Below are 27288 nucleotides of genomic sequence, written 5' to 3'. Positions count from 1 at the left end.
ACAATGCAGAGTTTATGAAAGACATGGCTGATTGGGCAATGACCAGAAGAAATGTGACAGAGCCTTATGATCTGATGGTTACAATAACATCGTAAGTATACCTATGATTAGTTGAATGGTATGAGTACATAACATATCCCCTGGTATAATCAGCCTTTCCAGAATTACAAGTTACCAGAATCTTTTTAGAGGAGCTCTAACCGCTACTTTAACTGCTAGACATAACTCTAAACAGCTCTATTATAGCTGTCTATAGCTATAGCTAGAGACAGCTATAGCTTCCTGTAGCTATAGCTGTCTATAGTTATAGACAGCTATAGCTATGAATGCTATAAATGTCTATAATGTTTCCTGTTTAGTGCTATAGACAGGAAACACTATACATTTTGGCAGATGGATGGACTGACTTTTATTATAGTGAATTTTCTGTGAGTTTTTTTATAGTCAAAGAATTACATCTAGTATGCATAAGTAGCCTGAGCTTTAGAAGGTAAACAATCAAAATGTAGTCGCTGAACCTGAACCTTAGAAATAGTATACATAATTTTTGTGCGGTTTGGAGGCATAAAGTATTTAGATAAACTAATAAGGCTTAGAACTTGTAGGCTAGAGTTTATTTCAAAAAAATAGGAATTTCAAATGATACAAGCTAACATACCCTAAAAGTACTTTTAAAACTAAGCTGAAGCAAAGATTGGCTTGCTGAGACGTAATGCTGGCACTTACCTACGGGTTGTAGATTGCGAAATGTAAATAGAATGGAATCCAAAGATATATAATGTGACTAGTGTGTATAAAAAGCACTGAGAATTGAGCACAAAAGCATTGAGGATCAGTGACCCATAAGTGTAAGCTAAACCTACCACCATGTAGTTGTGCCATGGTAAAACTCACCAGACAGGTTGTTCAGTAAATGTGATCCTTCTTTAAGGTTCAATATCTTCACATTAGATACTCTGGTAAACCACATAAAGGTGTCAACTGTAGTTGACCGGTTGCTAACTTAGCAAATTACCCTAGCAAAACCATAAACTGTAAACTGAAACCTTTCACAATTTGAATATATATTAATTTCCCTTTCAAACTCTCTCAGATTACTAGAATCAATCTATCATTGATCAACAAAACCTGTTTTCTATTTCACCATGTTCAGCGGCTGCTGGTTTCAACTGCTCTTTCTCCTGATTAGCAAACAAAGTAAAATCACTGCACTGACTACTTCCAGTAAACAACTTATTATTTGTAGATTTTTGATGATGTCATTTTATGCTGAACAGTGTATTTTACTCTTAAGAGTAGACATATTCAATTTTAAATTGCTGTATTTCTCAGATTGGAGATGCACAGGGAAATAAATCCTAATGGAACAGCTGTGTCAGGTATTATGCTTTAACATTTTCTGGTATTCAGCTAACATCTTAAGTAAAATAAAATTTAAGTTTGAAAGTTTTGCAAAAAAATGAAAAATTATTATCAGCTGCCTTTTTGTGTAACCAAGCATTCTTGAAGATCCTAAAACTCAGTAATTTTTTGGGGTCAATGTATAAAATTTATGTGACATTTAGGGCTTTGTTGAAAAGTTTGGCAAGCTAGCAGCTGTGAGAGAATGCTAGTCAATATCTATTAGAGAATTATCTTATTTGTGAATTCAGACATTTCCAATGTTGCCAGTCTTATCTTTACAATAAAAATTTGTGTCACGTGTAGCATACACTTACACAAATACTTACAGGTTTACAGTCGGTGCCAAATAGAGGTTTTACGTTTTTTTTACAGTCGGTGCCAAATAGAGGTTTTACGTTTTTTTTACAGTCGGTGCCAAATAGAGGTTTTACGGTAGTTTTACAGTCGGTGCCAAATAGAGGTTTTACGGTATTTTTACAGTCGGTGCCAAATAGAGGTGTTACGGTATTTTTATGATCAGTGTCCTGCCCAAGCACATCAAGTACATGTAATACAAAGTGCTTGTCTGTTAGTACAAATGCCACTCGCCCTTTTCCTGTATCCTAGTAACATTCAGATAGGTCATTTTCAGCATATAGATATGTTTTAAAAATCCGTTTGTATTGTATTGAAAAGTAATTTAAGTGAGATTGTTTAAATTTTATAGATTCAAATAGTTTTTACATAATTTTTCTCAGTTATTTTTCTATTTTGGTTTTAAACTTTTCCTTGAATGGTTTAGCCAGTTATAAGTGGCAGATGGATAAAAAAACATGATAATAATTTAAAAATATAACTAAGTTTCACACCAGCTAATATATGTAGTTTTTTGCTATTTTTCTAGAGAGTTTCATGCATGAATCATCGATGGCTTACGATGAGTTATCTTGCAAGGGTTTACAATGAAAACGCATTTTTAAGTTTATCTGTGTGTTTAGCTAACAGTGCTGAATGTAAACAGAAAGTGTTTATGGATTCCCTACAGGAACTGGTCTAGCTGGCAAAGCCTTTCTAGGAGGGGTGTGTGGAGAGTCTAATGTTGCCATCATTTCTGACAAAGGAGACTTTGAAGGAATTAAAGTCATCTCTCATGAAATGGCTCATTTGTAAGTAGTGACATACCAAACCATGCTCGTGTGGGTATATAAAAATGTACTTGAATTTGCTTTTTGATCGTAATCTATTTTTGTATGATAGTTTGGAGCAGTTTTTCGTATGACAGTTTGGAGCAGTGAAGGCTAGAGTGGAAACTAGCTCTATTCATATATTGGTAATAGTTTCTACAGTTCCTACTCTTCTGTTGTTAATAAAATTATGCCTTACCTTCATTTAGTAAAGCAAGTAAGCTAGCAAGCTACTAAGCAAGCTACAAGTAAAAGTGTTAATGCAACTCCGATATGCCAAACCGATTCAATATGGGAAAACAATCCTGAACCAATAAATTTTAGATAAGGATTGTTAAGATAGTTAAAAGTGAAATGAGCAGATTAGTGTAATGATTAGATGCATGGGTCAGTAGACTTAGATGTTCTGAGCTGAAGTCCAGCACAATGAAAATGTTTTATTTCTAAATTTTAATCGCTATAACTGGATAGCAGAAAAATAGACAAACCCGGAGATTTATACGTAGGTGCATCGTTGAACTAATAGTCTTGATCATGTAATATTTGGTAGCAAGAGTCTATTCATAGAACAATCTAATGATAGCACTTGATTGTCGTTACTTTAGAATTTATTTTGTAGACTGCCTAGTTAACTTAGAATTGGCATGCATCAATACCTGTACTAACATCACATAATCATACTAATATTATTTTAAAGCACCAACTATTAGTAAGCTTGGCTTAAAAATTTTTTAAGAAATACAAAAAAACTTATCTTGTTTTGTTTCACATATTTCTGATGAAATAATCAGAAAAATTTTTTCTTTGTAAGAATATGTACATGTATTTGTTTACTTGCTTCTATTGCCTCGTCACAATCAGAAAATAACCTTGCTTAATAAAAGTAATGCATTTGGAAAATAGCTATTTTTGAGGAAAAAAACATTTTCTAATTTTATTGATGCAAGGCAATATTCACAAGTCATATTAATTGAGGATGTACTTTATTTATTAGGTTTGGAGCTGTGCATGATGGGAGCAGTGGAGGTGGAGAAGCCTGCAGTGCCAGTGATGGATATATAATGGGTGGCTCTGGACCACAAGAAAATCACTTTCGGCCTTCACCTTGCACAATTTTATCTATGATTAAGCACATCATGTAAGTTCCTTTAAGTGTCGTTTACTTAAAAAAGAAATAAGGAAAAGATTGAAAAGTTAGTTAGAAAACAAAGGAAGATACAGTGAGTAAGTTACCGAGAACAAAATATTTTATAACAAGACTGCCACATAACACATAAAAATTTTATCAATGTGTGCATGAAAAAATTAAGATTTATAAAAAGGCAAACACAATTATTTTGGCATGAAAACTCATTTTCTTGACCAGTTTTATGTTAATTCTAAACCAGGTTACATATACAAACATCTGATATCAGAAGCAATGTAATAATAATAATTTAGTAATGATATCATATACTATATGACATCATTACTAAATTTTTGTAATGATGTATAGTTTATACATCATTACGAAGTTTTTATTTTATTTATTACATTTAATATTTATTTATGAAGTTTATTTATAACTTTTGTAATAATGCAGTAATTTTCGCAATCCTTCATGTATTTTCAGATTGCCTTTTTGATAATGGACTTAAATAGAAATGTTTATAATAATTCATGTTCAATCATGCAGTCTGATCAGCAATTTTTCATGCGACAAACATAATTTTTGATGCCACACGTTCTTTACATGTTTTTCAACCAGCTATTGCTTGCTTGATCAAAGTTTAATTGAACAAAGGTATTGCCTGAATACTATTCTAGATGCCTTAAAATACTTAACTGAAGTACCTATCAGGTAATAAACTAGATGGCGGTATATGCAATTAACAGTAGAATGTTCAGATAACCACTAACTGAAGGTGCCAAACATGTATTACTGGTTTGTGTAGATCACCAAAACGAGACTGTTTAAAAGACAACAGACCTGGAAAGTACTCCTTAGATCACACATTGCCTGGGGCCAGTAAATCTACTGATGAACAATGTCGGCAAAGATATGGACCAGAGTCTAAAAACTGCCCCTTTTTTGGAGATGTAAGTTTCAATGCTCTATTCTCACATGATTAGCTTATGACAAAAATACTGCCTTTTCTAGATAGTTGGTAGCTAATGCGGTAATAATACTAATAATAATTAGAAAATGATAATGATTATAACAATGGTAACAATATCTTGTGATAAAAGTTAATCGAATGCGCTAAACAAGAGCAGTTGTTACTATAATAAGAGCCGTGTCTGTCCGTCTGGCCAAAACCAGACGGACAGACATGATTGCCCGTCTGGACATTGTGACAGACAGTCAGACGGACAGGATTGTGTTTGGAGGTCTGGCTAAAGCCAGACCTCCAAACGCAATCTTTTTCCAACCAGTTGGAAGTTGGAAAAAGATTGCATCATATGGGTCAGAAACTGGACACATTTGACGTTTTGACACACTCTTCCACATACTCGGATTGTCCTGCCTTTCAACATATCAAATTAGTTTTGCGTATTTTATTTTTTTGCCTTTACCGACTCCTGACAATCTCCAACAGCACTCAAGACTGCCATGGTCCTAGTACCTGTAGTAACTAGGCACTGATTGACATTGATCACCAGTCTGACTGTAAGAGAGTATTTCATGACAGCTGAATAACATTCAGAATTTGTCCATTTGGGATCACCTAGCATTATCAGGAAGGTACCACTCACCCGGGTGCAAGTGAACTGATTAGATAAATGCTCAGCCACCAGCAGAGACTGAGATTCTGTACGACAATAATAATAATAATAATCAGATGATGGGCTTTCCTCTTTTGCCAGTCTCCAACTATTGGACAGTTCATTTTGTTTTTCGTCTGTACTTTTAGCTATTTTCTTTGCTTCACCTAAAAATTACATGCAATAAAACATCACACACACGCACACGGGCACACACACGCACACGCAAACGCACACACACACGCACATGCAAACACACACACGCACACACAATAATGATACATCATGTATTTTTATTTTAGTCTGCAAGCTAATCGGTTGGTTCAGTATTGCATTACCTGTTTGCTATGTACATATAAAGAAATATTTCTCCATAACTGACAATTAAAACTATAACAAAAATACCCAAATTGTGAAAATGTTTTATGTTGAAGGTTGCATGGCTGCAACTGGTGACTTGATAATAAAAAGCACAGGCGTGTCTTGCAGTTAGTTTTGTTTTACTTGCAGATAGTCTCGGAAGTGTGTCAAAAACACTGGTGTTTCTATCCTCCAACTGGGACCTGCAGAAATAGTGGAGGTGCTTTTTCTGGTACCCCTTGCAACAAGAGCGACCCTCAAATGGTAACTAAAGCTTTTTGAATACTAAATGATTGCTATAAACATTAGACGTTATATGTCAGCTAAATTGTGTAATTGATTACATTAAAATTTCAAATGCAGGCATGTGTGCATTTGAAATGTTAATGATAGTTTTATCATTCTTATGTTCACCTTTGCAAGAATGATAGACTATCAGCACATAGGAATGTGAAAACCGTTAGTTTTTCTTTACTAAAGTTTGTCATTGAAGCTACCACAACTTCAGACTAGTTTTAGTCATAATCTTTACTAGACACGCTTGTGAGTTTCTAAAAATAGCCTTTAAAAAGTTCAATAGGTAAAGATTTAAACGTGTTCACTTTAACATAAAATAATTATACAGGTTACATAGAAGTCATGTTCCAGTTATACAATTCTTACTGACCACCATTTTTACTGACCACAGTTTTTACTGATCATAATTTTACTGACCACAATTCTTACTGACCACCATTTTTACTGACCACAGTTTTCACTGATCATAATTTTACTGACCACAATTCTTACTGACCACCATTTTTACTGACCACAGTTTTTACTGATCATAATTTTACTGACCACAATTTTTACTGACCACAGTTTTTACTGACCATAATTTTACTGACCACAATTTTTACTGACCATAATTTTACTGACCACAATTATTACTGACCATAATTTTTACTGACCACAATTTCTACTGACCACAATTCTCACTGACGACAATTCTTCAGGCAGTTTTGCATAAGAAAACTATTTATAACATAATCAAAATATATCTTTATGAATAAATTTAAGTAGAGTAGATTGTTTTTATTCCGATAGATTTACACTAAGACTTTCTTTATAGCACTGCTATCTCAGCTATGGATGCGTAGGAAAAGACTTTGCAGCTCCTCCAGTTGTAGTCGATCTTTCCACCATTGTATCAATGGCCACATCATCTGAAGTTACTCCACCTTCAAGGACTACTTTTCCAGGTAATTAATTACTAATCTAATCATTGATTAGGTTACTACTACTAAAGCTATATATATATATATAAATCTCAGTGTTTGTCTTTTGTTGCTCCCATGTTTCCAGTTTCAGCAATTAAAATCTAACAATGAAAAATCCGCGTTGCATGAGGTTTGAACTCGGTGGCTACAGGTCTTAAGACCAGCAATCTGAACCACTACACTACAACCGTTCAACTGATCATAGTGATGAATGATTGTAATTACATTAACTGTATTTAAGATACTCATGGTTAAATCGCTTGGGGTTACTAATAGTGCAGTTGAACGTAACTGTAACGATTATTAAGCTGCCTCCAAACACGGGTATCCTTCGTTTTTCCGTGACCTCATTTTATCATTGTCGGCCATCTTTATAGACAATTTTTTCGTTAAAAACGTGAAGCTTGTGCAATGAATTTATGAAAACGATGCTTTTGTTTGCATTTTATTATTATAGTATTAAAACAACACTAAAAAGTACTATTAAATAAAAGAATAGCGATCGTTTTCTACAAATATGGCGGCTTTTTCGTGAACGGGCGCATGTGCAAACAGCTTGATGCCGTAAAAAAAACATTGATTGTTTTAGTAAAGATTTAGACTAATAGCTTACTAATTAAGTTACCAAAATTCATTGGGTAATTATTTTATTATTTGCGCAACACTAGCCATTGTAACTAGTGTAATAAAACTAGCCAAATAGAACCATAAAGAAAATTTTTCTCAATAAAACATGTGATTTGAATATGACGATGATATTATGTCATCTACTAACTGCTGGTGTACTGAATCTAGTAGTAATTTTCTATTTTTTCATTTTCTTTTGTTTTTAAATTTGAGCCGTCAGCAGTTGTAAGCTGGCATACAAAGTTATAAATAAAGCCCTGGTCATCAAATATTTACAGTGAAAGCCATCAATTACTGCTACTCTGGCATCAGAGAGGGCTATATAGGATTATCTAACCATTCCATTTCTACATTGCAAAGACCTCTCTAGGAATACATGAAATTAAAACAAATAATTTATTCTATAGCTGCGATACTCAAAAATGTACTCAATCACCTGACGTATGTAGATCCACTAAACAAGACCAACTCTTTGGCAAACAGTTACAGTAATTAAAAGCAACTACAGTGAAACATGGATAACTCGCCCACGGATAGATCGAACACATGGTTAATTCGAACGGTTTCTTTGGTCCGTTCCCACGTAATGATAAATTGCTATAGATAACTCCAACTCAACAGTGTTAACTCGAACTGTTTTTCCCCAACGGCTACCAAAACGGTTGTTATCGCTTTAGAAAATCACTTTATTCCAAGCCATAGAGGTAAACCTCAACTTTTCGTAATTCATAAGCGTCGTTATTACCACCATCAGCAAAATATTTTTGTCAACGACTTTTCTAAAGGTTTGGTGAAATTTGATTTATACCAAACATCCGCTTTGGGATCGCCCTTCGGAAGCAAGGTAAAGTGAGGTAATCTTTGCATAAACTTCAAGAAAAATCGGCAAAATTGATCGTGGGTAAAACGCTCAAAAGAAAAAAGATGTCTTTTCTTTTGAGCATTTCAACAACGATCAAGTTTTGCCAATGTCAATCTAAAAAACGTTTTGCAATAACGTCACCTCAAACAACAAAACAATCTCAAGTAAAAGAAAAATCTCTATACCTTTTGATAAAAATGTTTAAAACTTTACATTGGAAGCATTTAATTTGAAACAAGCCATTTGTGCTTTTGCTTTATATTATAGTTTGTATATATACTGATGTCTTTTCTTTTGAGCATTTCAACAACGATCAAGTTTTGCCAATGTCAATCTAAAAAACGTCCTAGCAATAACATCACCTCAAACAACAAACCAATCTCAAGTGATAGAAAAATCTCTATACTTTTTGATAAAAACGTTTTAAACTTTACATTGGAAGCATTTAATTTGAAACAAGCCATTTGTGCTTTTGATTTATATTATAGTTTGTATATGTACATGTATCTACTAATAAATAAGTAAATACCTGGACTTGTGACAGTGCTCTGATAACTTGAACGCTCTGATAATTCGAACACTTTCGCTCAGTCCCGTGAAGTTCGAGTTATCCATGTTTGACTGTATTTAAATGTGTGTAGTATATCAGGTCAAGTAAGGTTGATATTATTGCTGTAAAGCCTAGTTCCCATATCGATTGCGAGACGCCAGCAGTAAATTGCGCAGCAAAACGCTTGCGACGCTAGGCGCGGCGGCTTCTGTTAACATATAGACTGCATCGCAAAAACACAATCGCCCAATCACATAAAATGTTCGCTTCTCACGCCGTTTTGATAATGGTTACCTTCACCTGTACAGTACATTTTGGGAAGGTTTTGCCTGTGGCTTTTGCGAAATTTAAACAGCGCTAAACTCTTGCGTTGACCGTACGGTGCATTGACTCATATCCAGCATCTAAGTTCACATTTCACCGCAATTGCCTGTGGTGCTGTCACCGGTGCTTTACGGCGTATATGGGAACCAGGCTTCAAGGTCAAACTAATCAGTATAGATATAATGTCTTTCTGTTCAAAGAATTAAACATGTCATATCTGATTTGTCTTCAGACCCAAATTGCAAAGATCTTGAAAGGGCTAATCTCAGAATCACTACAAACGGCCTCATTACCAACTGCACCGAGAACCACAGGCTTCATCCAGATGTCTTTTGCAGCACTGAATGGGTGAGGCAGCGGTGTTGCGCTACAGCCAGAGCTCACTGCGCTGACGTTGGAGATGATGCAGAGGCATAGCATAAGTCTTGTAGTTTCCTTTTAATGTCTCAGTGAGTTGAGGTACTTCGCAAAAAACAAAGGATTGCTTCTGAATATGAAAAGATTCTGATAAACACATTAACTTTTATTATAACAAAATTGCACTTTAGTTCAATTATCTGTGGTACTACCTCACCCAACTGTGGTTCTATCAAATATTAATCGTAGAAGTAGAGTAAAACTTTAGTACAACACATGAGACATTATGTTAGGAAAAATATGGCTGTAATGAAAAGAAATTTCATTGCATTAAATAAAATGTTTAATTATCACACGTATACATTCAATAAATGTCTCTCGTGTTTAGGAAGAAATCTGCAACAAGATATGATGAATGAACAGCTTCCTTTGAAATAGATTAACTGACATGCAAATAGACATCTGCAAGCTTAATGTGACACAATTTTTTATTTTGAAAATAGGTAGGCTACGTACAGAAAGCAGCTGCTGTTTCTGATACTACATAAAGTTGTCTATACTCATTTACAATTTAAGTTAATTTGTATAATGTTTTAAATATATACACTTAATTACCTAATATTTAAAATAATAAAAGTAAATACATTTTACTTAATTATATTTACTTATGGCGCACTCTCGTTATGGCAAAAAAATGCAGTAATGAGGGGATGGAAAACCATTCTTTTCTACATATCGTAAAGCAAAAAACTGTAAAACGGAGACATGGTAACTCAAGGGCGGACTATATTACAAAGCTGATATATGAAAAATTGTTTCCTCACCCCGGATAACCCGTATGGGTGGTAAATTCTGCTCTAACTCGGGTCTCCTACCAGAGACCTGGGAGTTTGAGCACTCGTCTCAAGATCTTAGCTGTTCCCAATAGCGCACTTTTTTGCAACTCACCTGAGTTGATTGTTGTTGGTATTTGGGCAAGCCACATTTTATGCGCCGGTGTTATTGCGCCCAGTGCCCCAATGACTACTGGGATTACAGTTGTTCTTACTTTCCAGCATTTTTCAATCTCTTCTCCAAGAGGGAAATATTTCTCTACCTTTTCTCTCGTTACATATATATATATATATATATATATATATATATACATTGCAGAAATATATATATTGCTACATATATACATTGCTGCCATTTGTTTCTTAAACTATCAATGACGTCTAGGTCCCTCCTGCCGTGACTTTCACACTCAAGTCCCAAGAAGAAAAAAATAGATAACAACCAACTTCACAACCAGAACAGTATAACATGGTTGGACCTGGTGAGGGTTGATATTGTTTTTGGTTGGTAATAAAATTCATCTCTACAATAATTATTATTCCATTTTATGCTTCACCCACCAGACGTTCATCCTCATCAGTTACAAATTCAGTGATTAAATTAATATCATCATCTTCTTCATTTGTCTTGGCTTTTCCAAAAATATTGTTATTTTAATTTGCTTTGCCATGCTGCTCATTCGATTTATTAGCTATAACGAGTTTACCAGAAATTTCCCAATGAGCCCAATTACACCCGATAATTACCTGCATTTCTAATATGACGATTTTATTGTGGATATCAATGAGCAAAGCTATTTAATTTCGCGTTTTCGCTCGTTCGTTAAGATAATTTAGTTTTGCTCATGAGATTTTCGCAAAAACATGACTCCGCGAAAGTGCGAAAGTTAGATGACGCGAGTACGTAAGTGTTCTAGGGTAGGTTAGGTGTAAGGCAATTTATGCCCAAACAATTAAGCAATAAATTGGTTTGACACAATTCTGTATTCATAAATTTGAATACATCAAAACAATTTTCAAAGTGTACAACTCGATTTCTTTATCTAATAGCCTCACTGATTACACAAAATTTAAGCACTGATGCAGATTAAGGCATATATTAACCATTCTTAGACTTGGTAGCTGATAAAAAGGTTTGGAAAATGGTGAGTGGAGAGAGAAAATGAGTAGAAAAAACAATACAGAGGTGATAAGTGATGCAATAGGTGAAAAACATGGAGTATTGTCATATAGGCTACTACTAATGGTTAGTTGCAATATGCAATACAAATTACCAATTATTAATAATTTATATTGATTATATTTGCTTTCTGTTATATAATACTCAGTTGCTAATTAGTAATCAATATAGCAATATATCTAATAAGTTAACAACCATCCTAATTACTTATCAATCTATCGATGAATTTGTAACTTTAGATTAACCACATATTTTGAATATCAGGTAACTTTTTAGCAAGGAATTGTCTTTACGTGTTTAAATGTAACTATAGTACATGCCAATGAGAAGACAACTCTATAAAATATGCCATAATTTTCTATTAGCATAAAACCACACAGAACATATCTACAAATACAACTTATCAGGTTAGCAAGGCAGAGACTCATGTGCTCACTATCTCTAACCATAATGCCAATAATGCCAATAATGCCTTAATTCCACTATGAATAACTGCATAAGGTCTCTCAGATCTGACTCAAGCTGACACACACAGCAGGCCAGCAAAGCACTTGAGCATATACCTTTTCTCTCAGGTTGACTTGCATATATCAAGTTTCTATTAGTGTGAAAGCTACAGCAAATCCTTTACCAGTCAGCCCTCTCCATGGCCCTCTCTCTTGTCTGATTATGGTGACAGCCTCTGGCTCTGCTCGCTACAGATATTCTAGCTGACTGAGGCAAACTGGAAGTTAATGTTAAAAAAGAACTGCCTTAAAAAGTGAAGGCAGGTGTTAATTTTTAGACTTTTGAGTCGTATGATGCCCAAACTATATCAACTGTAAAACTATGTCAATATTTAAAAAAGATTTATGCAGCTCTCTGTTATACATTAAAGAGCCATAAAATACAATACTTGGAATCAAAAATAGCTAAAAGAGCCATAAAACACCCCAAGGAAAGGCAGAGATCAGTCAGATTTAATTCATGACCCATAATAAGTAGCCAAATAGTTACACTTTGTAAATGCCAGAATGTAAATTATATATACATACATTTTTATGTTTCCAGCTATGCAGATGTTAACCAACGTTATCACTCTGTTGTTTTTTATGGTAATTTCGAACATAGTCCTATGTTCTTCACGTCATTGTTCTGTGGTTCTTCTCTCTCTTTCACTTATATTCCTTTTCTCCTTAAAACTGGATCATTGATGTTTATATAGTGAGTGTTGTGTGCTAGTCCACTGGCCATCCTTGCAAGCTGGCTTGTTTTTTACTTGGCTAATCATAGAGAAGATGTGTGCGACAAATCCATCACATTCTATACCTCTAGATGCTGTGCCATTATTTAAATATGGGCTTGCAATTGTTGATACTCCCATTAACTCTTTTCTTATCTCAGAACAGTTGACTCATACTACATAAAATAAATCTCCTGTGCGTTTGTCTATGCTACTCTCTTTGAAAGCCTGCAAAGAACAAAACACAAACATCAGTAGCATAATTAACTCTCAAACAAAACATTTTCCTTACTTGGCATCTGGCCTTGTGGCCCAATGGATAAGGCGTCTGACTACGAATCAGAAGATTGTGGGTTCGAGTCCCATCAAGGTCAATCAGCAATGTTTTGTTTTGATTATCAATAACTTTTAAACCAGATACGTTTTTTACTTTTATATGGTCAATACTATTCAATATTTTAACCCTTTTGTTATCGAGCTCATATTAACTACCAATTAGTTGCACAATTTAGACCTCACAAAAACAAGCTGTTTTTATTGTGCGGGATGAGTGCACTATGTCACATAAGTTGGTGTTAGAGGCCTTTAATCATTCACTAAAAGACATGAGAAATAGTAGCCCAATTGATGTTTGGAATAACAATTTAATTGTCTGGGGCATTCAGCAAATGCTTCCTGTTACCCAGAGGTGCACACCAGCTGATGAGATTCAGGTGACCTTAAACCATAACTGTCACGAACAACTTTTATCGTATTTTCTAGGTAAATCAGCCACGCTGATTCCGATTTTGTACTCAAAATAAAGATTGGTCCACTAACCTTCAAAGTCATTTAGGCTTTTTTAAAGCGTTTCACTATCCGTTTTGAAAACAACACAATCGGCATTACAAGTTCTGCCCATAAATATGTGACGAAACCTAGCTTTTTCAGGAACGGAAGTTGGGAATGTTTAGTCCGATTTAGAATAATAGAGATGGGTGTCTTAAAACTCATTATTATCTAAATCCAGCCTGTAAAATAATCTCAGTTTTTTTATGAAAGGTATATAAACTATGTAAAAATGCTCGTAACTTGTTACATGATGTTTAAATAGGCTGAACGCCGAGAAAGGTGAGCTCAAAAAGCATGGTTTTATCACAAGCTAGCGTTGTTATCACACTTTTTTATATATGTAATGTTAAATAGCTTATCTACCTTTCAGAAAAGACTGAGATTACTTTTTAAGGCTGAATTTAGATATTAATGGATTTTAAAACACCCATCTCTATTATTCTAAATTGGTCTAAACATCCCTACGTAACTTCTGTTCCTAAAAAGCTAAGTTACGTCACGTATTTATGGGCGGAGCTTGTTGTGCCGATCGTGTTGTTTTCGAGACCAATATTAAAACGCTGTAAAAAAGCCTTCATTACTCTGAAAGTTAGCGGACTAATCTTTATTTTGAGTACAAAATCGGAATCAGCGTGTCTGATTTACCTAGTAAATACAATAAAAGTTCTATGTGACAGTTATGGTTTAAACTGTTCGTTTTGGGACAATCTGTTTCAAAATTGCATCTCTGAACCAACATGAGAGCAGCTACTCTAGGTTATCAAACTGCCGAAGTTTTCACAGGTAAATTGCTACTGATGAGAGAAGGTCATTTGCCAGTCAACCCAGATGATGCCTCATCATCAATTGCTGACTATGGCTCTATTGGAGACTCTGGCGAAGTCCTCTGTGAAAAGGTTTAGCTAAAGTTTGAGTGGATCTCACATTGAGTGGCTTTCAGAGCTTACCATTCTTTGTCCTCAAAATGATATTGCTGTTGAAACAAACAGTCAGTTGTTGGCACAAATTTCAGGCAATGTCGGAAATTTAAATCTGTAGATACAGCCCTGACCAATAAAACAGCTGTAGAATGCCTGATTAAATTTTTAAACTCGTTAACGCCCATGCACACTATTGCTTAAATCAACGTTTAACTGTGCGATGGAGCCCAACAACTAGCTGCTTTTACATCATTTTGCAAGGAGCACTCAACGTAATCGTTGCTAACAATGATGCGATGGACTTTCAATAGACTTCCGATAGTTTGTCGAGCATCAATGACAGCTTGTAAAATGTGAAACATTTTGGCGATAATAATTCAAGGTCATGAATAGCATGAGTTATCTATTTTTGTTTGTGATAGTTGCTGCAGGACTAGCATTTGATTTGAGCATGCAAAGACTAAAAGGTTACTTCGCAAAAATTAAAAAGAAAAATGAGAATACTACGACACGGATTATTCGCTGATTCAAACGTGGATGGGTTGATGATAGTGTGAACATCTTTATTATTGACGATCACCAAAGTATCGTGGCATCAATGCAGAGATATGGCGATATAGTGTGAACCATCTTTTAATCGCTCGTAGTGTGTACACCTTATTATTGGTGAAAACGTTAAAGTTAATCGTAGCGATCCTTCACACAGCTAAACGTTGATTTGAGCGATAGTGTGCCTGGGCATTTAGACCTGACAAGAATGACCCCTAACAACTTGGAGATAAAGATTGGAGCACCTACTATGTATCTCCAAATCTTGGATCCTCCTGAACTGTGTAACAGTACAGAGCTCATTCTTACCCAGATGTTTAGTTTTGTAGGTGAAGCAAAGATTATTACTTCACCTGGTAAAGAAAAATCTGTTTTGACTTCCAGAATTCAGTTTATTTTCACAGATCTTTCTTTTAAATTCAGAATAATTCAATTCCCTGTTAAAAATGTTTTGCCATGACTATTAACAAGGGACAAGTTATACACCTTCAAGTAGGTCGCATTAATTTTTGGTTGCCTGGATTTTCACACAGCTAACTCTATGTTGCCTGCTCTCAAATAAAATCTGCTGCAAATGCATTTTTTAAATGCACTCGAACAAAGAAAAGAAGATATTGTTTATCCTCAAGTTTTGTGCTAGATAGTCAATTTTATCTGTGAGGTTTCTACTACTGCTTAGTTTTTGCCAAGAGGCAGCAGCTGTGGTTCATTGGTTAGTGCGCTGACTTACAATCGTTAGGTCTAAATCACAGAAGGACCTTCGGTGGTGTTAGGAAGGGCATCCAGTCACAATTCCTCCTGCGCACTCCATGAGAACAATGACAACAATATATTCTGTAACACCGCTAACTCTATGTTAGTGGTGACGATAACTACCACAGACGATATAAGATTTGCATTGCCGACTCCCTAAATGGGAGAAGCGAAGTGTTTATTGCCAAGTCCTACACATCAAACAATAACTTTTTTGCAATTGATTTGCATGTACAGTCCACTGTGACTTGAGTACAACGGTCATCAAAACAAAAGTGACTAATGCAACTGCACCGACAATCTTATTGATATACAAGCCCATATCTAATACATGTAATTACCATGCAATGTAAAATCAGGTACTTATTATAAGTCAATAGTTTACACACAGCTGAGAGACTGAAGATTTGTGTCACCTCGTATAAGCAACCTTTTAAAATAAGCGAAGTTTATTTAGCTCTTTGGATTAACCTATCACTAGCACTGTTAACTCACTGCATTTAGATACACATATACACAAAGTTCTTTATATTAACCTATCACTAGCACCGTAACTAACTGCATTTAAATATTTAAATGTATGTTTTAAAAAAAAAGAATTTATAGCACAGCATAAAAATAAATGATATTTAGATGCATTTCAGGCAGGTCACCACAGCACCACAGTCAAGCGAGCGAGAGCACATTCCTCTCGTCGAATTTTCATTGTCATATCAGGGAAAAATTAGTTTAAAAAACACCTTTCTGAGGGAGAATCAATCCTTACCAAGCAGAATAACATCACTTCTGACTCAGCCTTACCGACATCTCCAAAACGAATGGGTGAATGAATGATGTATAGCTATTGCCACTTCAACATGAACTAATAGAAGAGAATTCTCATAACAAACTTTTGCCAGCAAGGATGAGCCCACCTTGACCTCTGAGTGTGTTTGTAGATGTAATATGGGAACCCTCACAGTTTTTGCATGGTAAATATTTGGTGGGATGAACACAGTCTCCGATACTCTAGGCGGAGTTGAAAAATACAATCATACAATGAGGCAGAAGAGTAATGTTTACCGCTCTTTTTTTAAGTTTAACACTGCCTCCTTGTCAGGCTTCATACACGGTTTTTAAAAATGACAGAACTTGTATGTTAAGGTGTAAATCGTTGTTATTAAGTTTTTTTAACTGTTATCACAAAATAATGCATTACCCAGGCAACGACGGGTACCAGCTTGTGTATAATTATATCGATGGAATTAAAGGTCATACAGTGCTGACAAAAGTTAGCAGCTATACAATCTCTTCAATGTTTATAAATACTATTGTTGTACAGTTAGACACACCTACTGACTGCTGTTCAGAACTCTTTTAGGAGTCAATGAAAGAATTAATTACCCCACGAGTACAGCATGTCTACTTCAGCTGAAACAAGTTCTATGTTTAAGGTTTGGTTTTTATTAATATGATTAGAGAGATTGGTATAGAATAAGATTGGGCTTTGCAGAGTTCAAATGTTGAATAGGTTTGTCCACCTTTTATATAACGTCAATCATGGAAATAAGGTGCAGCTGTTATACTTTTTTATTTTCTTTAAATAACTTTTAGCTAAAAAACTTTACTTTCATTTAACCTTTTTGCATTAGAAGATGGCAAATTACAATTGACTACCATAATATTTGGCTAAATGTTGACTAACAGATAACCACTGGCTAATGAAAACACTAATGAAAGACATAATTGATTGCAAATATTGAGTACTAATTTGAGTGTCTTTAGAGTGAATATCAGATTGTCACTGCATAATGAATGATCAACAACACAGTAATAAAAGCTATAACTAATTAATTGCAAATATTGGGTACAGATTTGGATGTTTTTAGATTTAATAAAAGCAACACGCACGACTGGTAATAGACACGAAGCTGGCTGCAATAATCCTGTGCGTTAATTGATCCCTGACTGCAGGGGATTATACCGCAAATGCCTGAGTACAGTAAAAATCAATCAGAAGCTAATGCTCAAAGAATAACGTGAAGCAAGCTGATGCATGATTACATATAATCTTCAAAACAGATGAGTCTATGAAGGAGTGTTGAGACTGAGGAAACAATAACCATTCTATTGAGGTTTGATGATTGATACAATGGATGTAGGACAAAAGACGCTATTGTGATGGTATCCAATGGTGTTGTTTTGGTTTGATATGTGCCAGTGTTGTCATAGGACAGTCAACAGCCGCAGGTAAGAGGGAGTGTGAATGCAGGTTAGTGAGAAAAAGTTGCTTCACAGCAGCTCTTAAAATGGCCCTATCTATTAAAATACTGAACAATAAGTTTCTGATACTATAAAAATGTATACGTTTAGTTACTTGGTTGTCATGGTGACCAAGATGCTATAGCAAAACATAAGCTGGTATGCTTGTGCATCATAGGACCGACATGGATATGAATCTTTTAATATACATATTTATGCATATTTTTACGTTTTACAGGTATATGCCAAAAAATGTCTCTGTTACTGAACTTACTGTACCTAGATCTAATGTATAAATTGCTATATCTCTAAGACCGCAGTTTGCTACCGAGTTTGCTGAGATTCCCAAAGGTTTGGTGAGGCCTTCTCAAGCATTGGTCAGAGATGATTTCAGTTATCAGTATAATATATTTTTTTAACTACGATGGGTTTAGCATCACCAACAAAATTAAAGACCACGGCTCAGAGATGGGCAGACTGCTGATCTTGAAGAGTTCAGTTTTATAGCACTAAAATAACTACAAATCGTCTGTAAGCAGCAAAGTAAGTGCTGAAGTAAGTAACTGAAGTAGGTGTTTTGAACAGTGAATGTTTAGGGATGGTTGTACAGTTTATATTTATCAAGGCTTTTTCTGAGGCATTGCCTAAATTTTTCAAAGTTATGAAGAAATGCAAGCTGACAGGATGCAGGTTGACACTAAATTTCATTTCTTACAGGAAGCTACTTTGTGCAGTTAGGAGCAGTTTTGCCAGCACCATAGAGCCAAAACAGCAGAGAGTAGTTGAAGAAGTGTAATATTTTACTAGCTTAAAATTGCATTAAGGCTGTAGCGGTTCCATAAGGAGACTCTTTATCATAATCAGTAAGTTCATCTTTGTTGTTATATTAAAAAATCTTACTTCCTGTTTAGCTGCGGCTAGAATTATGGCAACCCAAAGATGTAAAACAGAGAAAATTGATCTGAACCCAAACAGAGTCCAGAATCCCTTTGAGCATCTAAAGAGAAGTCCAGGCAAATTTGATCAGCGGGTAAGGTAATCACAATTTAAACAGATTAAATTAATTTAAGCAAATTGAATTAAAATTAAATTGAGGAGCAGCACAAACTAGAGTATTCATCCTACTAATATTTAGCTCTCTTTTTTGTATACTCAGGTGAGCATTTGAGCAAAAATTTTCAATGAGATGTTAGTCAATCTATAATATACGGTATTAGCAGGAAACCTGGCATTGCCTGAGATTCCTTGCCTTTTTAATCAGGTATCCTGGGGCAGGCGTCTGCTAAACAAGACCTGAACATGAACATGCTTACTGAGGGCAATTATCCTTAATGCATGAATGCATACATTCAATATTTTTTTAATTTAAAATTTTTGGTGCTTCTGGGTTTCTTATATTTATTAATAGAAGGATAAAAAACAATAGAAGGATAAAAAACAATGTCAGCATTTGTGACCATTTGTGATTCTTCTCTCAACTGCGTATTCTAGCAGACTAGACAAGAACCTTTTAGTCATAACTGGAGTACCATGCTATGCATATGGTTCTCTGTTCTATACTCATAATGCAATTCAGATTTAATTTTTAAATCATGCATGCTATTATTTACATCAAAATATAAATAGTAGTACTAACACCATATACATGTATTTTTACATAATGAACCTAGATAACAAAAACCACACTAACAATATTGACTTTCACGTAACCGCCAATGAAAAACTTAGCCTCTGCATGCAAAAATACCTATTTGTAGGTTTACATGGAACAAGAACTGTTTGGTGGGAACAATGTGAGATTCTACCGTAAACTTTACAACACTCAGCAGACGGCACAGCTGACCAGCTATGACAAGTAAGTTCCAAGGTGATTGGTGAATAAGTTTCCTGGTAGGACTGAATTGATTTTGTCTTTTAATCTACATTTGGCAAAAGATCTCAAGCTTAATATACCGTAAAACCTCTAATTGAAAGCCGCCTCCAATTGACCGCCACTATAATAAAGGAAGGGTTGAAAAATAGAGCACCATGGTGTTCAATTAGAGGTTTTACGGTAGATGTAGGTTCATATTAGCTCTACGAATGTCACAATATGATTGTAACGGAGCAATCTAGTACAAAATACACTTGCTTAATTCTTCGAGGATGGCAAGCCGCGCCCAGTGGCTCAGGCACATGGTCACCGCACTTTGGTTGTCGTTCTTAGCCAATCCTGCTAATGCAACAATTTTTTCAGTTTTCTTTCACCCAAAATTAGCCACAAAAATGAACAAATTTCTCATACTAAAATGTAATTTTGCATGGCGAGTCAATTTTATGAAAATTGGGTTTGAAAATTTTGTTTCCTGTTTATAAAAAGTTGTTTTTATTTATTCAATTGCCTAGAAACTGCTCCATGAATCAATAATAAAAATAAATGCAAACATCATTAATATTTTTTTATCTTTATGCTTCAGTGAAAATATAGCACTTGCGAGTTCAATTTCAATGAATCAATGCCCAGTGATGCTGTCATTTATTGGCGATTTTCGAGTTTTCAGCAGAACTTCAAAATGAACTCGTAGCATAAAATGGAGATGACGTAAAATCTAACATCTAATGTATTTGTAGAAAGTAGATTTTGTGTTGAATAAGACGCTTTTCACAGTTTTTGAAAACACAAATTCTTTCTGGAGTTAAGTAAAGATCTCTGCGGGTGTTTTTCAAATATAAAAAAAACGGTGCTCCACTCCTAAAGAGTTAACATAGCAAAAGAGGCAATTAGCAAAGATTAAATCATAACCTTGTTTTGACTATAAAAACAAAGATGATGCTTTGATTTCATATTATATTTATTAATGAATGATGTGTTGTAACGTTTTTCATAGATCTATCGTTGGATTATGGCCAGCAATACCTTTCCATCGATCTATCAATGAACTCACTGTAATATCTTACCACAGACATATCAATGAACTAAGAAAACGAAATACCGAGCTGAGGGCACAGAATGGTGAGTATACATACCTCAAATCACTCAGAACTGCCCTGCACAAAGAGCAAACCAAGAGACAGAGGGAGGTACAAACTGGGGCTCAAAGACCAGAAACCCCGGAAGAAGTAAGGAGGAGGTTAAGAATTGAGAGGCGGAGTACAATGACTATAGCTGAGGCAGAAGAGGTTGGTTAGACCAGATAGTTGTTTGCTCTATGAAATGGATAGTCTATGCATAACCTTACAAGCATATCATAGACATGTTGATCTGTTCACGTCAGTTGTTTCAGAGGTCTCAAATGAATGTGATCTATATCAATATTTATATACGTAAAAAGTTGATATGTTTGATTAAGGAATGAAGTAATTGTGAGTGCATCTGGGCTAGTACAAAGTGAATAGGTTGTATAGTAAAATAAATTGAAGGCTTGAGTTTGCCATAAAAAATAAATTCAAATAATTTTATATTATATATTTTTCATGTCTTTATCAAGTATCTATTTTTAAGTAAATGTAGTGTTAACTTTTTCCACCAAATTGTAAGCAAATACATGTAAATTAGTTTTGGGCATTTCCATGGAATGCTAGCATTAAAGATTTGAATATTACATAGAGCAAATACTTCTTGAGTAGTGAGTCAATTTTCTTTACCACAGATTTTTAATAAATGCCCAGCATTTCTTCGGCTACTATCTTATGAAAGGCAGTAACAGATTTTTCGGTTCCATTCAAAATTTACGCGAATCAAATTGCCTTCCTCATCCAAACATTCAATAAATATATTCATATAATTATGCCAGAGTTATAATGTTTGGTACAGCTGATAAGTTTTATACTTTGCATAACATAAAAACAGCAAAAACGTTTTGATGTCTTGTTGATTTTTCCTACCATGTTAACCAATTTAAAAAAATTTGAAATGCTTATGCTCATGAATAATTACACATTTCTATATTTTTTAAACACACCTAGTTTTAAATAAACTATATGCATGCTGGAAAAAAATGCTTCATCGATCAAACCAAGTAGATAAAGAACTGATTATACCGTAAAACTTCTAATTAAACGCCACCTCTATTTGAACTCCGCCTCAATTTGACCGCCACTACGAGAGAAGGGTTGAAAATTAGAGCGCCATGGCATTCAATTAGAGGTTTTACGGTATATATGTTTTTGTAAAACATCTGCTGGGTTGATATAAAGCGGCTCTATATAAAATATGACCAGTCATACACTTTTCTACAAGCTCCAGTAGTGAAAAATACTTTTGGATTTATGTTACTTTTGCGGAGAGTCATACCTCTAATGAAAGATCCAAAGTTCTTTATGTCAATGGGAAAGACATGTTTGACATTATCACGGAGTTGTGTAAATCAGGTCCTGTTACACACAGTAGCATTGGATTTACACGAGACATTGTTCAGTAGGCTTAGATATAGATATGAATAGAAAGCCGCACCAATGCTACACACGCTCAAGTTTTAGAGGCCGGTTGTGGCATTGGTGTCTCTTCCAATCTTTTTATGACTACACAAGTTGTAAAGATGAACACACCAGGGAGACCAGTGGTATCTTGCGATCCCAGATATGAGATTCATTGCACATTAGTAACAGAAAAACTTTTAGACCATGAGTAACTATCTGACATTTTAATTGTCATGGATGCACAAATTGTGACACACTACTGTATTTAGATGTAAGCTCTGTTGTTCCCGCAATATATCCACACTTGGTATACATAGGTGCCAGTGTCACAAACATATCTGTGCGTCGTCTGACTAGAACAGCAAAAAACAGACGGGCATTACCTTTTAGGTCATTTCACATGTACAGTAAAGCCAAGGTCATTGTACCATAGTTCAACTAGTGATCCAAGTTTTTTTATGTTGACAAGAAAGATATACTTGCCATATGCATAGAAATATTATTTCTCAGTTATGTAGATCAATGCGAGTCATACACAGTAGTGTTGTATTTATATAAGACATTTGTTAGAAGGCTTCGATAAATGTGAATAGAAATACATGTTATAGTTGGCACATATACATGCAAAAGTAAAACCTTGTTCAACTTTCAGATACTTTTTGCATCATCTTTAATGGTTGACTTGCAACAAAATTCACATTACAGTTATTTGGTATCGAAAGATTTACCATGTCTTACTCGGCGGTGTTGTAGGTGCAAAATACATGGAAATGTAATTACAAGCTATTAAAAGCTCAAAAACGAACAGTTAATCGCCGCCATCACGAAACTGCCGTAGATTAGAATATCTTTCCAAAACGGCTCAAATGGGACGTAACTGATCAAGATGGCTTCTGTTTACACCTCCATGCAACCTCATTCGTTGAAATATTTTCACAAATACTTCACACATTCAATAAAACCATGTCTATTGTTCTTACGCGTCTATTTCATTATTATTGTACTGCTGTCATTTTGAGCAGTCATATCTCAAAACTTACTGTAAAAACTCGTTTAATTTTTTAACCTTGGCTTGAAGTGCATATTACCCTCTGATAAACATGACAAGCTTGTTGGTCACCTGGAATAGTTGAAAAATGCTGCAGAAGTTATTCGCGCTGTTTGGCAGGAAGTATGGGTCGCATGATCAGATTACGACTAGACGATTAGACCAAGCCGAAACAAAGCTGTAAAGTACCGAGCATCTATATTTGATACAGGCTTTTCGGTAATACCCGAAATGTTTGCCATAAACTGTTGCTACGAGAAGTTTGATATTGCGCCTTTTATTGGCCTTTAAATTCACGTGAGAACATCACGTGTCAAAACAATAACCAAATGGAATGATCACCATGCCTACGTCAGTGAAATAAACCGATTCCAATCTATGGCGGTTTCGTGATGGCGGCGAATAACTGTTCGTTTTTGAGCTTTTAAGAGCTTGTAATTACATTTCCACATGTTTTGCACCTGCAACACCGCAGAGTAAGACGTGGTGAATCTCTTGATACCAAATAACTGTGATGTGAATTTTGTTGCAAGTAGACCTTTAAGGTTAAAGGTTGACTTGCAACAAAATTCACATTACAGTTATTTGGTATCAAAAGATTCACCATGTCTTACTCTGTTGTGTTGTAAGTGCCAAATATGTGGAAATGTGATTACAAGCTCTTAAAAGCTCAAAAAACGAAAAGCCGCTATAGATTGGAATCTCTTTAATTTGATGACGTAACCACGAAATTTGGTTATCGTCTTGTCACGTATGTTCTCAGGTGAACTGGAGGGCCAATAAAAAGCTCAATATAAAACTTATCGTAGCACTAGTTTATGACAAACACTGGGTTTTACCGAAGACCCCGTGTCAAATATAGATGCTCGCTACTTTACAGTTTTGTTTCGGCATTATTCAATCGTCAAGTCGTAATCTGATCATGTGACCCAATACTTCGCAGATAATTTTTGCAGCACTTTTCGATTATCACAGGTGACCAACAGGCTCGTCATGATTATCCGAGAACGATATGCACTCCTTCGAGCTAAGGTTAAAAAGTTTAACGATTTTTTACAGTAAGTTATAAGATATCAGTGCTAAAAGTGACAGCATTACGATGATGATAAAACAGACTCGTAAGAACAATAGACATAGTTTTGTTGAATGCGTGAAGTATATTTGTGAAAATATTTCGACGAATACGGTTGCATGAAGGTGTAAACAGAAACCATCTCTCACAACTACATCACATTTGAGCCGTTTTGGAAAGGGAATCCAAACTACGGCGATCTTGTGTGGCTGCGATTTTCTGTTCGTTTTTGAGATTTTAAGAGCTTGTAATCACCTTTCAACATATTTTGCCCTTACAACACAACAGAGTAAGACATGGTGAATATTTTCATATCAAATAACGGTAATGTGAATTTTTTTTGCAAGTCAACCTTTAAGCATGTCTCTGGTAGCAACCAAATCACTGGCAGATCACAGCGAATCTTACCACTTTCATTGCTAGTTGGAGTGCAAACTCTGATCGTTGGAATTTTATTACAGCAGGGTCCTGACGCAGAGAACAGTGAAGCTCAGGCTAAACAAAACGAGCAAGTAGGAGATGCAGCAGAAGAAAGTAGTGATAAACAAACAGGAGGCGACAATACTCAAAGTGTAAACATCGCTCAAGACGAAAACCTGGAAACTGATGAAACCGATAGCAACAGAGCTCAAGTGGAAGTGGAAAAAAAACCAAAACCGCGACCTAAAAAATTTGTTCGAAAAAATCGTCCTGTTTCTCCAAATCGACTTGTTACTTTGGAAAGTCTTTCCTATGAGATAATGACAAACACACTCCCGATTGACAAGTTGAAGCGAATTCTTCCAGAAGAAAACTTGCCGGTACATGAAAAATGGCCAATTCTGTCAAACTATCGTAAGCAGACAATTCTCCCTAACGTGAAAGCGAGGAAAAAACAGCTGCATGAAGACATGGACCACCTTCATAAAAGAATTAATGAGTATTTTGGTTGTGAGAACTTTCCACTGTGGCAGTATAAGTACGTACCAAAAGACTATTCAACCAAATATAAGCTACTGAAGGCCATTGAAACAGAAGGCATACATCTCCCGACGCTGCCTAAGCGCTAATTTTGTAATAAAACTGTTTGCATAAAACACTCTAATGGCGTTAAATCATTGAATGACTCTGTCATCGTGGTGCTTGGCTCTAGGGCATGATTCAATTCTATGTAGCCTGCAGTACCTCAAGGTTGACTTGCAGAACATGTAATTATAAGACCCATACAAGTCACGGAGTTTTCTTCTCAACAAGTATCATGCTTCAAAGTTATGATTAATTAAGATAAGATACTGATAAATAGTCTTTCAGCCAATGTATTGTTGATGCTATGACCTACAGTGTTTTAGTTTGAAAATAAAAAAACTCCTGATATACATTTGATACAAGATGAGATTTTATTGTTTTCTTTAAAGGAAGCATAACAACAGAAAAGTCTATGCATTGTGTAAAAATGGTTATAAGGCAACCATTTTTAATAACTAGAAATTCCACTGTCATACAGCCCACGACTAAAGCAATAATGGAAAAAAGAAAGGGTACTGTTGGTTGTTGAAAAAGTAGTTCTCAGCAGGAATTGACAGAGTATAATGTAAATGAGACTTGTTTGAGATGATATAAAATAAATTTGAGGGAGCACGACTCTAAAAAGGCAACGACGTAATGATCTAGGAGGATGTATTGTATTGTATGTCCATGGTAGTTGTCAAGTAGTTTTGAAATGAAATTCAAAAGGTCAATTATGCAAAACAAAAGGTTGTATAAAAATCAGACCTAATCTACTACTATCTCAAACTTATGTTTTACAACAATAAAATAAATATTAATTCAAGCTGTAGACCTAAACTACTGTACGTAATTTAAATAACAACAGCAATAATGAAATATGTTTATTATATCTCTGAAATGCAATATTAAAAGTAAAATATATTGTAATATACAGTTTGAAAGTTTGTTGTGTTGAATGTAGAACGGTTTTGACAGCGATATGTAACAGAAATAAATATTACTAGAAATTCCACTGTCATACAGCCCACGACCAAAGTGATATTGGAAAAAAAAAAGGGTACTGATGGTTGAAAAATGCAATATTAGCAGGCAAATAGGATAACTGGAATGGTAGCTGTAATGTACTGGGTGTGGGTGTTATTATATACAACAAATAGCAATAATGAAAGGAAAAGATTATATGTTTATATCTCTCCTCCTGCAAAAAGAGAAATGCAATATCGGCCAATATTAGAAGTAAAATGCACTGATAAAGATTTTTAGAAAATCTGTACTACATAGCCATTGTTCTGTAGTCATCCAAACCTATATTTAATTATTGTAATAATCTCATTACAACCGTTAGAAAAAAATATCATTGTCTTGCCCTTCACTTACACTGCGTTAGATTTTTAGAAAATCTGTACTACGTAGTCGGTGTTCTGTAGTCATCCAAACTTATAATTAATTATTGTAATAATCTCATAAGAACTGCTAAAAAATATCATCGTCATTTGCTTTACTGACATTGCGTTGGACATCAGTTAGAATGCGAAAGTATTCAAATGTCGGCAAATGAAATTGAAAATGAAAAAATTGAAATCGGCAAGAATGAAACGATTTC

At 35.0% G+C, this 27288-nt stretch overlaps 1 protein-coding gene and 1 non-coding gene across 2 annotated transcripts; both read left to right on the top strand.

Annotated features, from left to right (window-relative positions):
• The first annotated feature begins 13187 nt into the window (after window positions 1–13187).
• Window positions 13188–13260, top strand: Trnar-acg (transfer RNA arginine (anticodon ACG)). Its single transcript has one exon. It is a non-coding gene; the product is annotated as a tRNA-Arg (tRNA).
• Window positions 13261–19095: 5835 nt separating this feature from the next.
• On the top strand, window positions 19096–25895 carry LOC137401019 (uncharacterized). The gene is made up of 4 exons (XM_068087363.1): window positions 19096–19210; window positions 19938–20035; window positions 21123–21339; window positions 25160–25895. The coding sequence occupies exons 1-4, from the start codon at window positions 19106–19108 to the stop codon at window positions 25745–25747; spliced, it is 1008 nt and encodes a 335-aa protein (XP_067943464.1). The 5' UTR covers window positions 19096–19105; the 3' UTR covers window positions 25748–25895.
• Window positions 25896–27288: the final 1393 nt, after the last annotated feature.

The sequence above is a fragment of the Watersipora subatra genome, chromosome 7 (genome assembly GCF_963576615.1).
Source record: "Watersipora subatra chromosome 7, tzWatSuba1.1, whole genome shotgun sequence".
Classification (NCBI taxonomy): domain Eukaryota; kingdom Metazoa; phylum Bryozoa; class Gymnolaemata; order Cheilostomatida; family Watersiporidae; genus Watersipora; species Watersipora subatra.
The sequence above is the reverse complement of the archived record's forward strand: the minus strand, read 5'-3'. Positions and strand labels throughout refer to the sequence as shown.

Bases quoted from the DNA above. Each gene is read 5' to 3' on its own strand.
- LOC137401019 (XM_068087363.1), top strand. From the start codon at position 19,106: ATGGCAACCCAAAGATGTAAAACAGAGAAAATTGATCTGAACCCAAAC. The intron at 19,211-19,937 runs GTAAGGTAATCA...ACCTATTTGTAG, and splicing joins CAGGCAAATTTGATCAGCGG to GTTTACATGGAACAAGAACT. The intron at 20,036-21,122 runs GTAAGTTCCAAG...ATCTTACCACAG, and splicing joins CAGCTGACCAGCTATGACAA to ACATATCAATGAACTAAGAA.